General features: G+C 39.5%; 1 protein-coding gene across 2 annotated transcripts in view; it reads left to right on the top strand.

Moving 5' to 3' along the window:
- The window catches only part of LOC102800518 (uncharacterized), a 66,411-nt gene extending 60,612 nt beyond the window's left edge, over nucleotides 1–5,799 (top strand). For both annotated transcript variants that reach the window (XM_085492707.1, XM_085492706.1), the window contains 4 exons: nucleotides 1,693–1,841; nucleotides 3,560–3,797; nucleotides 4,614–4,783; nucleotides 5,509–5,799. In XM_085492707.1, coding sequence (XP_085348833.1) covers nucleotides 1,693–1,841; nucleotides 3,560–3,797; nucleotides 4,614–4,783; nucleotides 5,509–5,634 — 683 coding nt within the window. In that variant the 3' untranslated portion in view covers nucleotides 5,635–5,799. The remainder of the gene's footprint in view (nucleotides 1–1,692; nucleotides 1,842–3,559; nucleotides 3,798–4,613; nucleotides 4,784–5,508) is intronic.
- The last annotated feature ends 7,201 nt before the right edge of the window (nucleotides 5,800–13,000 follow it).

The following is a 13,000-nucleotide window of genomic DNA, read 5'->3' as shown; positions in this document are numbered from 1 at the left end:
TATGTGATCAGAAACTGGTCATCATTTGATCAGAAACTGGTCATCATGTGATCAGAAACTGGTCATCGTGTGATCAGAAACTGGTCATCGTGTGATCAGGAACTGGTCATCATGTGATCAGGAACTGGTCATCATGTGATCAGGAACTGGTCATCATGTGATCAGGAACTGGGTATCATGTGATCAGGAACTGGTCATCATGTGATCAGGAACTGGTCATATGTGATCAGGAACTGATCATCATGTGATAAACTGGGTATCATGTGATCAGGAACTGGTCATATCATGTGATCAGAAACTGGTCATCATGTGATCATAAACTGGTCATCATGTGATCAGGAACTGGTCATCATGTGATCAGAAACTGGTCATCATGTGATAAGGAACTAGTCATCATGTGATTGGAACCTGGTGATCATGTTATCATAAACTTTCAAGTGAATCAACCAATAAATGCAACCATAACTTAATGTAATGGTTCAGTCATGATTTCTTTTCAACCATGCATATTTCAATTATATATATTTCTATGGCCTATACAATCAATCAGGCAGTTGTCATGGAAACCTTGAAAGGTACGCAGATTCAGCTATTTCGTCAATAAACATAACACTTTAAAAATATAACTCAATATAGTTTGGTTTTATTCAGCAATCATTTATACATGTATCATTGCGCTATGGTGATTTTAATATGTGTGCTTGTACACCATTTTCCAGACAAAATACTGTTTATGGAAAATTATGATATGTTATTTTTAATATTACTGGCCATTTTACAGTACAGTCAAAACATAACTTAGCTGAGCTTGATTCAGCTATCTTGCTTTCAAAACTTGCACATATCAACATTGTTAAATACTACAAAGAATATGTTGTAATTATCGATGGCATTGATGTTCATTTTCAAAATTCTACTTTTTTTATGAAAAGGAAAAGGTAGCTCATATCCAGTTAAGTTATGCCCCAACTGTACTGTAGAAGAACGTTTGTTTGACATCAGATAGCAAACGTTCTCCTTGTGCCCATATTTGGGCAGTTATATTTTTAATACATGCCTCTCAGATAATATATACATGAATTTCACTCTGAATAACAATTCCATGTATCATTAGAACAAACCAATTAAACCAAAATATTGTGAGTACTGACTAGGTACTTGGAAAGATAATCTCTGCGCAACAACCTTCATTACATGCTTTAAAGATCTTTCTATTCTAACTAAAATATCAAATATATCAAGGTAGGTATGTGACTTTATATGGTGTTCATTTAGCGCTTTGTATTTCAAAAAAAAAAATTATTATTTCAAAATAGATAAAGCAAGAAATCAATACTTAAATCAGACTTATTAGTGGATTGGTCGCAACATTGTTTCCCCATCCAAAACATTATTTACATATATGCAAATCATGATATTACTCATGTGGAGATTGTTATATTATGTACTTGATATTAGGAGATGTCAAGTTGATGACGAATACAATTTATTTGGATATTTTAAGTGTAAAATTTCATGAAATCAAAGTTTGTATAATTTCACCATGTGTCATGTAATACCTATACATGCTTACAAAAAACTAATTTCTGATGTCTGGAAAATCATGTTCAACCACACTTGTACATGTATGCTGTTGTTAAATTTGTTTATCAACACTGTACATATCGATAGATGTAGTTCATCTCTTTCTAGGCTCAACAACTTATAATGATTTGGGGAAATACAAGAGAGATAATTTTGCACGAGAACGAGACCATAATAATGCACAATTAAAAATCTATTCATTGATTAAACAAGAAGAAGAAACAAAGCATAAAAGACAACTTGTCTTACTGCATCAGGTAACAATATTATAGTATTTTCTTATTGCAATATGTTAAACAGTGTGTTCCACTAATTCTCATTCCAGTGTTCTGTTACACCAATTCTCATTTCAGTGTTCTGTTACACCAATTCTCATTTCAGTGTTCTGTTACACCAATTCTCATTTCAGTGTTCTGTTGCACCAATTGTCATTGTAGTGTTCTGTTGCATTTCAATGTTCTGTTACACCAATTCTCATTTCAGTGTTCTGTTGCACCAATTGTCATTGTAGTGTTCTGTTGCACCAATTCTCATTTCAGTGTTCTGTTACACCAATTCTCATTTCAGTGTTCTGTTGCACCAATTCTCATTTCAGTGTTCTGTTACACCAATTCTCATTTCAGTGTTCTGTTACACCAATTCTCATTTCAGTGTTCTGTTGCATTTCAGTGTTCTGTTGCATTTCAGTGTTCTGTTGCACCAATTGTCATTTCAGTGTTCTGTTGCATTTCAGTGTTCTGTTGCATTTCAGTGTTCTGTTGCACCAATTGTCATTTCAGTGTTCTGTTGCATTTCAGTGTTCTGTTGCATTTCAGTGTTCTGTTGCACCAATTGTCATTTCAGTGTTCTGTTGCATTTCAGTGTTCTGTTACACCAATTCTCATTTCAGTGTTCTGTTGCACCAATTGTCATTTCAGTGTTCTGTTGCATTTCAGTGTTCTGTTACACCAATTGTCATTTCAGTGTTCTGTTGCATTTCAGTGTTCTGTTACACCAATTCTCATTTCAGTGTTCTGTTGCACCAATTGTCATTTCAGTGTTCTGTTGCATTTCAGTGTTCTGTTACACCAATTCTCATTTCAGTGTTCTGTTGCACCAATTGTCATTTCAGTGTTCTGTTGCATTTCAGTGTTCTGTTACACCAATTCTCATTTCAGTGTTCTGTTGCACCAATTTTCATTTCAGTGTTCTGTTGCATTTCAGTGTTCTGTTGCACCAATTCTCATTTCAGTGTTCTGTTGCATTTCAGTGTTCTGTTGCATTTCAGTGTTCTGTTGCACCAATTGTCATTTCAGTGTTCTGTTGCATTTCAGTGTTCTGTTGCACCAATTCTCATTTCAGTGTTCTGTTGCATTTCAGTGTTCTGTTGCATTTCAGTGTTCTGTTGCACCAATTGTCATTTCAGTGTTCTGTTGCATTTCAGTGTTCTGTTACACCAATTCTCATTTCAGTGTTCTGTTGCACCAATTGTCATTTCAGTGTTCTGTTGCATTTCAGTGTTCTGTTACACCAATTCTCATTTAAGTGTTCTGTTGCACCAATTTTCATTTCAGTGTTCTGTTGCATTTCAGTGTTCTGTTGCACCAATTCTCATTTCAGTGTTCTGTTGCATTTCAGTGTTCTGTTGCACCAATTGTCATTTCAGTGTTCTGTTGCATTTCAGTGTTCTGTTGCACCAATTGTCATTTCAGTGTTCTGTTGCATTTCAGTGTTCTGTTGCATTTCAGTGTCCTGTTGCATCAATTCACATTTCAGTGTTCTGTTGCATTTCAGTGTTCTGTTGCATTTCAGTGTTCTGTTGCACCAATTGTCATTTCAGTGTTCTGTTGCATTTCAGTGTTCTGTTGCACCAATTGTCATTTCAGTGTTCTGTTACACCAATTCTGTTTTCAAATTAAAGTTTTAAGTTAAACCAACTCCCATTTCAATGTTCAGTTTCATTGAGTTTATTATTCCTTTATTATAAATTCAACAGCAAGAATTACAGAAAAAAAATCAAACTCAAAGGTCTAAGAAGCAATCAGATTGCAGTTCTAAGCCAGAGAGAATAGAATCTCATTATAGCCATCCTGCAGTAAGTACTGCATCACATAGGACATATGGTATTGATACAGCACGCTGCAAGTCGGCTGCTTTTAATGGATCTCTTAGGAAAAACAAACCTGTTGCTATAGTAACGCCTAGAACAGTCAGGGTTCAGCCCAGAGATACAAGTAAGTTATTTTTCATCATCTACAACTCACGATAATATATTATGAGTAAATTTGTAGGTCATATTTTATTCAAATTTTGCACTACTGTATGTATTATGGAAGATAACTCCAAATTTTGCACTACTGAGCATGTTATTACACAGATATATGCAATGCATTATGGGAGATAACTTCAAATTTTGCACTACTGAGCATGTTATTACACAGATATATGCAATGCATTATGGGAGATAACTCCAAATTTTGCACTACTGAGCATGTTATTACACCGATATATGCAATGCATTATGGGAGATAACTTCAAATTTTGTACTACTGAGCATGTTACTACACATATGTGCAATGCATTATGGGAGATAACTCCAAATTGTGCACTACTGAGCATGTTATTACACAGATATATGCAATGTATTATGGGTGATAACTTCAAGTTTTGCACTACTGAGCATGTTACTACACATATGTATGCAATGCATTATGGGAGATAACTACAATGTATGTCTATAATGGGAATCTATTATCACTCTGGAAGCTAAATTATGTAAATTTTTTTAAGTGCTTATAAAATATTAGGATCCATATCAATTATATTATATAACGTTTTATGATAAAAATAGTGGAAAAATATTGATCATTTTCGATGATATTTCAAATGACTCATTTAATTTTTGGTACTCAGATTGTACGAATGATGATGACGAACATGACATATAATGTGTAATTCAGCCTGAACCTTCTTGAATTGACATGGCCGCAACAATTTTTCACCCTATATATTGCCATGCTTTCAAGTTCTTACAATGTTTTGTCTTATAGCTTACTTGGCCATTACAAGCAGACCAGTACCATCTATCACCAAGTCAGAGAATTACCACAAACCTGGATTCAGTCTTCTTGGTAGCCAAAACACTAAAGCAGTCAAATTTCCTGTCTCAGGGAAAATCGAGAAAAACAGCTGGACACAGTCAAAACCTGAACAATCTAGTGTAAGTAATACACTATGTGACCTGAATATGTTACATGATTTCACTATGGGGCGTGGTTTCACTATGGGATGTGGTTCCGCTATGGGATGTGGTTCCACGATGAGGTGTGGTTCCACTATGGGGTGTGGTTTCACTATGGGGTGTGGTTTCACTATGGGGTGTGGTTACACTATGGGGTGTGGTTTCACTATGTGTGTGGTTTCACTATGGGGTGTGGTTCCACTATGGGGCGTGGTTTCACTATGGGGTGTGGTTCCACTACGGGTGTTGTTCCACTATGGGATGTGGTACCACTATGGGGTGTGGTTCCACTATGGGGTGTGTTTGGTTTCACTATGGGGTGTGGTTTCACTATGGGGTGTGGTTTCACTATGGGATGTGGTTTCACTATGGGGTGTGGTTCCACTATGGGGTGTGGTTTCACTATGGGGTGTGGTTCCACTACGGGTGTTGTTCCACTATGGGATGTGGTACCACTATGGGGTGTGGTTCCACTATGGGGTGTGGTTGGTTTCACTATGGGGTGTGGTTTCACTATGGGGTGTGGTTTCACTATGGGATGTGGTTTCACTATGGGGTGTGGTTCCACTATGGGGTGTGGTTTCACTATGGGGCGTGGTTTCACTATGGGGTGTGGTTTCACTAAACATCTCCTACATATGTGTGTGCTTTGTCATTTGTGATAATTTTCAGAATTTTTATTATGTATTATATTTTATTTTCAGGAATGGGACACCTCCTATCGTCTTCAGCGTCAGGTTAGCAGTATTCTTAAAGGCACATCACATATTTCCCAACTCCGTCAAGTATCTAAAGCCGAATCTTTTTATAGTACATTATCAGTCAAATAAATACCAAATCAAGTTCCTATTGGTCTCTTCTACTTAAACCAATGAATGGAGTCGCTAATATTAGCATAATGCTGTAACAACTAGCTATGTTTATTATAATATGCATATCAACAAATATGTAATGTCACATATGGTGATTATTTCAGTAAACTGATGTAAATATAATTATTGCTGTCTGTAAATGTGTAGTTATTTGTATTTGAGTGATTAATCAAAGTCCATGTATTGTATATGCACACATGTAATATGTTCGGAGTGAAATTTGGCTAGAAGTGGCTGAAAGTTGGAGGGAAGGGGGTAAAGATACCTTTAAGTTGGAAAAGTTAGCGGGATTATGTGAAAGTTGGCTGCATAGTAATGAAAGGTGGTGGAAAGGGGTAAAAGATGGTTTTAAGGTTGTAAAGTTAGCAGGAAGGCTATGAAAGTTGGCTGAATAGTGATGAAAGGTGGTGGGAAGGGGTAAAAGATGATTTTAAGGTTGTAAAGTTAGCAGGAAGGCTATGAAAGTTGGCTAAATAGTGATGAAAGGTGGTGGGAAGGGGTAAAAGATGTTTTTAAGGTTGTAAAGTTAGCAGGAAGGCTATGAAAGTTGGCTGAATAGTGATGAAAGGTGGTGGGAAGGGGTAAAAGATGATTTTAAGGTTGTAAAGTTAGCAGGAAGGCTATGAAAGTTGGCTGCATAGTAATGAAAGGTGGTGGAAAGGGGTAAAAGATGGGTTTAAGGTCGTAAAGTTAGCAGGAAGGCTATGAAAGTTGGCTGAATAGTGCTGAAAGGTGATGGGAAAAGGTAAACGATGGTTTTAAGGTTGTAAAGTTAGCAGGAAGGCTATGAAAGTTGGCTGAATAGTGCTGAAAGTTGGTGGAAAGGGATAACAGATGGTTTTAAGGTCGTAAAGTTGGCAGGAAGGCTATGACAATTGGCTGAATAGTGATGAAAGGTGGTGGGTATGGGTGAAAGATGGTTTTAAGGTTGTAAAGTTAGCAGGAAGGCTATGGAAGTTGGGTGAATAGCGGTGAAAGGTGGTGGGAAGGCATAACAGATGGTTTTAAGGTTGTAAAGTTAGCAGGACAGCTATGAAAGTTGGCTGAATAGCGGTGAAAGGTAGTGGGAAGCGGTAAAAGATGGTTTTAAGGTTGTAAAGTTAGCAGGAAGGCTATGAAAATTGGCTGAATAGTAATGAAAGGTGGTGGGTATGGGTAAAAGATGGTTTGAAAGTTGTAAAGTTAGCAGGAAGGCTATGAAAGTTGGCTGCATAGTAATGAAAGGTGGTGGAAAGGGGTAAAAGATGGGTTTAAGGTCGTAAAGTTAGCAGGAAGGCTATGAAAGTTGGCTGAATAGTGGTGAAAGGTGATGGGAAAAGGTAAACGATGGTTTTAAGGTTGTAAAGTTAGCAGGAAGGCTATGAAAGTTGGCTGAATAGTGCTGAAAGTTGGTGGAAAGGGATAACAGATGGTTTTAAGGTCGTAAAGTTGGCAGGAAGGCTATGACAATTGGCTGAATAGTGATGAAAGGTGGTGGGTATGGGTGAAAGATGGTTTTAAGGTTGTAAAGTTAGCAGGAAGGCTATGGAAGTTGGGTGAATAGTGGTGAAAGGTGGTGGTAAGGGGTAAAAGATGGTTTGAAGGTTGTAAAGTTAGCAGGAAGGCTATGAAAGTTGGCTGAATGGCGGTGAAAGGTGGTGGGAAGCGGTAAAAGATGGTTTAAAGGTTGTAAAGTTAGCAGGAAGGCTATGAAAGTTGGCTGAATAGCGGTGAAAGGTGGTGGGAAAGCATAACAGATGGTTTTAAGATTCTAAAGTTAGCAGGAAGGCTATGAAAGTTGGCTGAATAGTGCTGAAAGTTGGTGGAAAGGGATAACAGATGGTTTTAAGGTCATAAAAGTTAGCAGGAAGGCTATGAAAGTTGGCTGAATAGCGGTGAAAGGTGGTGGGAAGCGGTAAAAGATGGTTTGAAGGTTGTAAAGTTAGCAGGAAGGCTATGAAAGTTGGCTTAATAGCGGTGAAAGGTGGTGGGAAGCGGTAAAAGATGGTTTGAAGGTTGTAAAGTTAGCAGGAAGGCTATGAAAGTTGGCTGAATAGCGGTGAAAGGTGGTGGGAAGCGGTAAAAGATGGTTTGAAGGTTGTAAAGTTAGCAGGAAGGCTATGAAAGTTGGCTGAATAGCGGTGAAAGGTGGTGGGAAGCGGTAAAAGATGGTTTGAAGGTTGTAAAGTTAGCAGGAAGGATATGAAAGTAGGCTGAATAGCGATGAAAGGTGGTGGGAAGCGGTAAAAGATGGTTTGAAGGTTGTAAAGTTAGCAGGAAGGCTATGAAAGTAGGCTCAATAGCAATGAAAGGTGGTGGGAAGGCATAACAGATGGTTTTTAGGTTGTAAAGTTAGCAGGAAGGCTATGAAAGTTGGCTGCATAGTAATGAAAGGTGGTGGAAAGGGGTAAAAGATGGGTTTAAGGTTGTAAAGTTAGCAGGAAGGCTATGAAAGTTGGCTGAATAGCAGTGAAAGGTGGTGGAAAGGGATAACAGATGGTTTTAAGGTCGTAAAGTTAGCAGGAAGGCTATGAAAGTTGGCTGAATAGCGGTGAAAGGTGGTGGGAAGGCATAACAGATGGTTTTAAGGTTGTAAAGTTACCAGGAAGGCTATGAAAGTTGGCTGAATAGCGGTGAAAGGTGGTGGAAAGGGGTAAAAGATGGGTTTAAGGTCGTAAAGTTAGCAGGAAGGCTATGAAAGTTGGCTGAATAGTGGTGAAAGGTGATGGGAAAAGGTAAACGATGGTTTTAAGGTTGTAAAGTTAGCAGGAAGGCTATGAAAGTTGGCTGAATAGTGCTGAAAGTTGGTGGAAAGGGATAACAGATGGTTTTAAGGTCGTAAATTTGGCAGGAAGGCTATGACAATTGGCTGAATAGTGATGAAAGGTGGTGGGTATGGGTGAAAGATGGTTTTAAGGTTGTTAAGTTAGCAGGAAGGCTATGGAAGTTGGGTGAATAGCGGTGAAAGGTGGTGGGAAGGCATAACAGATGGTTTTAAGGTTGTAAAGTTAGCAGGACAGCTATGAAAGTTGGCTGAATAGCGGTGAAAGGTAGTGGGAAGCGGTAAAAGATGGTTTTAAGGTTGTAAAGTTAGCAGGAAGGCTATGAAAATTGGCTGAATAGTAATGAAAGGTGGAGGGTATGGGTAAAAGATGGTTTGAAAGTTGTAAAGTTAGCAGGAAGGCTATGAAAGTTGGCTGCATAGTAATGAAAGGTGGTGGAAAGGGGTAAAAGATGGGTTTAAGGTCGTAAAGTTAGCAGGAAGGCTATGAAAGTTGGCTGAATAGTGGTGAAAGGTGATGGGAAAAGGTAAACGATGGTTTTAAGGTTGTAAAGTTAGCAGGAAGGCTATGAAAGTTGGCTGAATAGTGCTGAAAGTTGGTGGAAAGGGATAACAGATGGTTTTAAGGTCGTAAAGTTGGCAGGAAGGCTATGACAATTGGCTGAATAGTGATGAAAGGTGGTGGGTATGGGTGAAAGATGGTTTTAAGGTTGTAAAGTTAGCAGGAAGGCTATGGAAGTTGGGTGAATAGTGGTGAAAGGTGGTGGTAAGGGGTAAAAGATGGTTTGAAGGTTGTAAAGTTAGCAGGAAGGCTATGAAAGTTGGCTGAATAGCGGTGAAAGGTGGTGGGAAGCGGTAAAAGATGGTTGAAAGGTTGTAAAGTTAGCAGGAAGGCTATGAAAGTTGGCTGAATAGCGGTGAAAGGTGGTGGGAAAGCATAACAGATGGTTTTAAGATTCTAAAGTTAGCAGGAAGGCTATGAAAGTTGGCTGAATAGTGCTGAAAGTTGGTGGAAAGGGATAACAGATGGTTTTAAGGTCGTAAAAGTTAGCAGGAAGGCTATGAAAGTTGGCTGAATAGCGGTGAAAGGTGGTGGGAAGCGGTAAAAGATGGTTTGAAGGTTGTAAAGTTAGCAGGAAGGCTATGAAAGTTGGCTTAATAGCGGTGAAAGGTGGTGGGAAGCGGTAAAAGATGGTTTGAAGGTTGTAAAGTTAGCAGGAAGGCTATGAAAGTTGGCTGAATAGCGGTGAAAGGTGGTGGGAAGCGGTAAAAGATGGTTTGAAGGTTGTAAAGTTAGCAGGAAGGCTATGAAAGTTGGCTGAATAGCGGTGAAAGGTGGTGGGAAGCGGGAAAAGATGGTTTGAAGGTTGTAAAGTTAGCAGGAAGGATATGAAAGTAGGCTGAATAGCGATGAAAGGTGGTGGGAAGCGGTAAAAGATGGTTTGAAGGTTGTAAAGTTAGCAGGAAGGCTATGAAAGTAGGCTGAATAGCAATAAAAGGTGGTGGGAAGGCATAACAGATGGTTTTAAGGTTGTAAAGTTAGCAGGAAGGCTATGAAAGTTGGCTGCATAGCAATGAAAGGTGGTGGAAAGGGGTAAAAGATGGGTTTAAGGTTGTAAAGTTAGCAGGAAGGCTATGAAAGTTGGCTGAATAGCAGTGAAAGGTGGTGGAAAGGGATAACAGATGGTTTTAAGGTCGTAAAGTTAGCAGGAAGGCTATGAAAGTTGGCTGAATAGCGGTGAAAGGTTGTGGGAAGGCATAACAGATGGTTTTAAGGTTGTAAAGATACCAGGAAGGCTATGAAAGTTGGCTGAATAGCGGTGAAAGGTAGTGGGAAGGCATAACAGATGGTTTTAAGGTTGTAAAGTTAGCAGGAAGGCTATGAAAGTTGGCTGAATAGCGGTGAAAGGTGGTGGGAAGGGGTAAAAGTTGGTTTTAAGGTTGTAAAGTTAGCAGGAAGGCTATGAAAGTTGGCTGCATAGTAATGAAAGGTGGTGGAAAGGGGTAAAAGATGGGTTTAAGGTCGTAAAGTTAGCAGGAAGGCTATGAAAGTTGGCTGAATAGTGGTGAAAGGTGATGGGAAAAGGTAAACGATGGTTTTAAGGTTGTAAAGTTAGCAGGAAGGCTATGAAAGTTGGCTGAATAGTGCTGAAAGTTGGTGGAAAGGGATAACAGATGGTTTTAAGGTCGTAAAGTTGGCAGGAAGGCTATGACAATTGGCTGAATAGTGATGAAAGGTGGTGGGTATGGGTGAAAGATGGTTTTAAGGTTGTAAAGTTAGCAGGAAGGCTATGGAAGTTGGGTGAATAGCGGTGAAAGGTGGTGGGAAGGCATAACAGATGGTTTTTAGCTTGTAAAGTTAGCAGGACAGCTATGAAAGTTGGCTGAATAGCGGTGAAAGGTAGTGGGAAGCGGTAAAAGATGGTTTTAAGGTTGTAAAGTTAGCAGGAAGGCTATGAAAATTGGCTGAATAGTAATGAAAGGTGGAGGGTATGGGTAAAAGATGGTTTGAAAGTTGTAAAGTTAGCAGGAAGGCTATGAAAGTTGGCTGCATAGTAATGAAAGGTGGTGGAAAGGGGTAAAAGATGGGTTTAAGGTCGTAAAGTTAGCAGGAAGGCTATGAAAGTTGGCTGAATAGTGGTGAAAGGTGATGGGAAAAGGTAAACGATGGTTTTAAGGTTGTAAAGTTAGCAGGAAGGCTATGAAAGTTGGCTGAATAGTGCTGAAAGTTGGTGGAAAGGGATAACAGATGGTTTTAAGGTCGTAAAGTTGGCAGGAAGGCTATGACAATTGGCTGAATAGTGATGAAAGGTGGTGGTTATGGGTGAAAGATGGTTTTAAGGTTGTAAAGTTAGCAGGAAGGCTATGCAAGTTGGGTGAATAGTGGTGAAAGGTGGTGGTAAGGGGTAAAAGATGGTTTGAAGGTTGTAAAGTTAGCAGGAAGGCTATGAAAGTTGGCTGAATAGCGGTGAAAGGTGGTGGGAAGCGGTAAAAGATGGTTTAAAGGTTGTAAAGTTAGCAGGAAGGCTATGAAAGTTGGCTGAATAGCGGTGAAAGGTGGTGGGAAAGCATAACAGATGGTTTTAAGATTCTAAAGTTAGCAGGAAGGCTATGAAAGTTGGCTGAATAGTGCTGAAAGTTGGTGGAAAGGGATAACAGATGGTTTTAAGGTCGTAAAAGTTAGCAGGAAGGCTATGAAAGTTGGCTGAATAGCGGTGAAAAGTGGTGGGAAGCGGTAAAAGATGGTTTGAAGGTTGTAAAGTTAGCAGGAAGGCTATGAAAGTTGGCTGAATAGCGGTGAAAGGTGGTGGGAAGCGGTAAAAGATGGTTTGAAGGTTGTAAAGTTAGCAGGAAGGATAAGAAAGTAGGCTGAATAGCGATGAAAGGTGGTGGGAAGCGGTAAAAGATGGTTTGAAGGTTGTAAAGTTAGCAGGAAGGCTATGAAAGTAGGCTGAATAGCAATGAAAAGTGGTGGGAAGGCATAACAGATGGTTTTAAGGTTGTAAAGTTAGCAGGAAGGCTATGAAAGTTGGCTGCATAGTAATGAAAGGTGGTGGAAAGGGGTAAAAGATGGGTTTAAGGTTGTAAAGTTAGCAGGAAGGCTATGAAAGTTGGCTGAATAGCAGTGAAAGGTGGTGGAAAGGGATAACAGATGGTTTTAAGGTCGTAAAGTTAGCAGGAAGGCTATGAAAGTTGGCTGAATAGCGGTGAAAGGTGGTGGGAAGGCATAACAGATGGTTTTAAGGTTGTAAAGTTACCAGGAAGGCTATGGAAGTTGGGTGAATAGTGGTGAAAGGTGGTGGTAAGGGGTAAAAGATGGTTTAAAGGTTGTAAAGTTAGCAGGAAGGCTATGAAAGTTGGCTGAATAGCGGTGAAAGGTGGTGGGAAAGCATAACATATGGTTTTAAGATTCTAAAGTTAGCAGGAAGGCTATGAAAGTTGGCTTAATAGCGGTGAAAGGTGGTGGGAAGCGGTAAAAGATGGTTTGAAGGTTGTAAAGTTAGCAGGAAGGCTATGAAAGTTGGCTGAATAGCGGTGAAAGGTGGTGGGAAGCGGTAAAAGATGGTTTGAAGGTTGTAAAGTTAGCAGGAAGGCTATGAAAGTTGGCTGAATAGCGGTGAAAGGTGGTGGGAAGCGGTAAAAGATGGTTTGAAGGTTGTAAAGTTAGCAGGAAGGATATGAAAGTAGGCTGAATAGCGATGAAAGGTGGTGGGAAGCGGTAAAAGATGGTTTGAAGGTTGTAAAGTTAGCAGGAAGGCTATGAAAGTAGGCTGAATAGCAATGAAAGGTGGTGGGAAGGCATAACAGATGGTTTTAAGGTTGTAAAGTTAGCAGGAAGGCTATGAAAGTTGGCTACATAGTAATGAAAGGTGGTGGAAAGGGGTAAAAGATGGGTTTAAGGTTGTAAAGTTAGCAGGAAGGCTATGAAAGTTGGCTGAATAGCAGTGAAAGGTGGTGGAAAGGGATAACAGATGGTTTTAAGGTCGTAAAGTTAGCAGGAAGGCTATGAAAGTTGGCTGAATAGCGGTGAAAGATGGTGGGAAGGCATAACAGATGGTTTTA

This window comes from Saccoglossus kowalevskii, chromosome 18, assembly GCF_978046115.1.
Source record: "Saccoglossus kowalevskii chromosome 18, keSacKowa6.1, whole genome shotgun sequence".
NCBI classification, from domain to species: Eukaryota; Metazoa; Hemichordata; class Enteropneusta; family Harrimaniidae; genus Saccoglossus; species Saccoglossus kowalevskii.
Note: the sequence above shows the minus strand (reverse complement) of the source record. Positions and strands in the feature narration are given on the sequence as shown.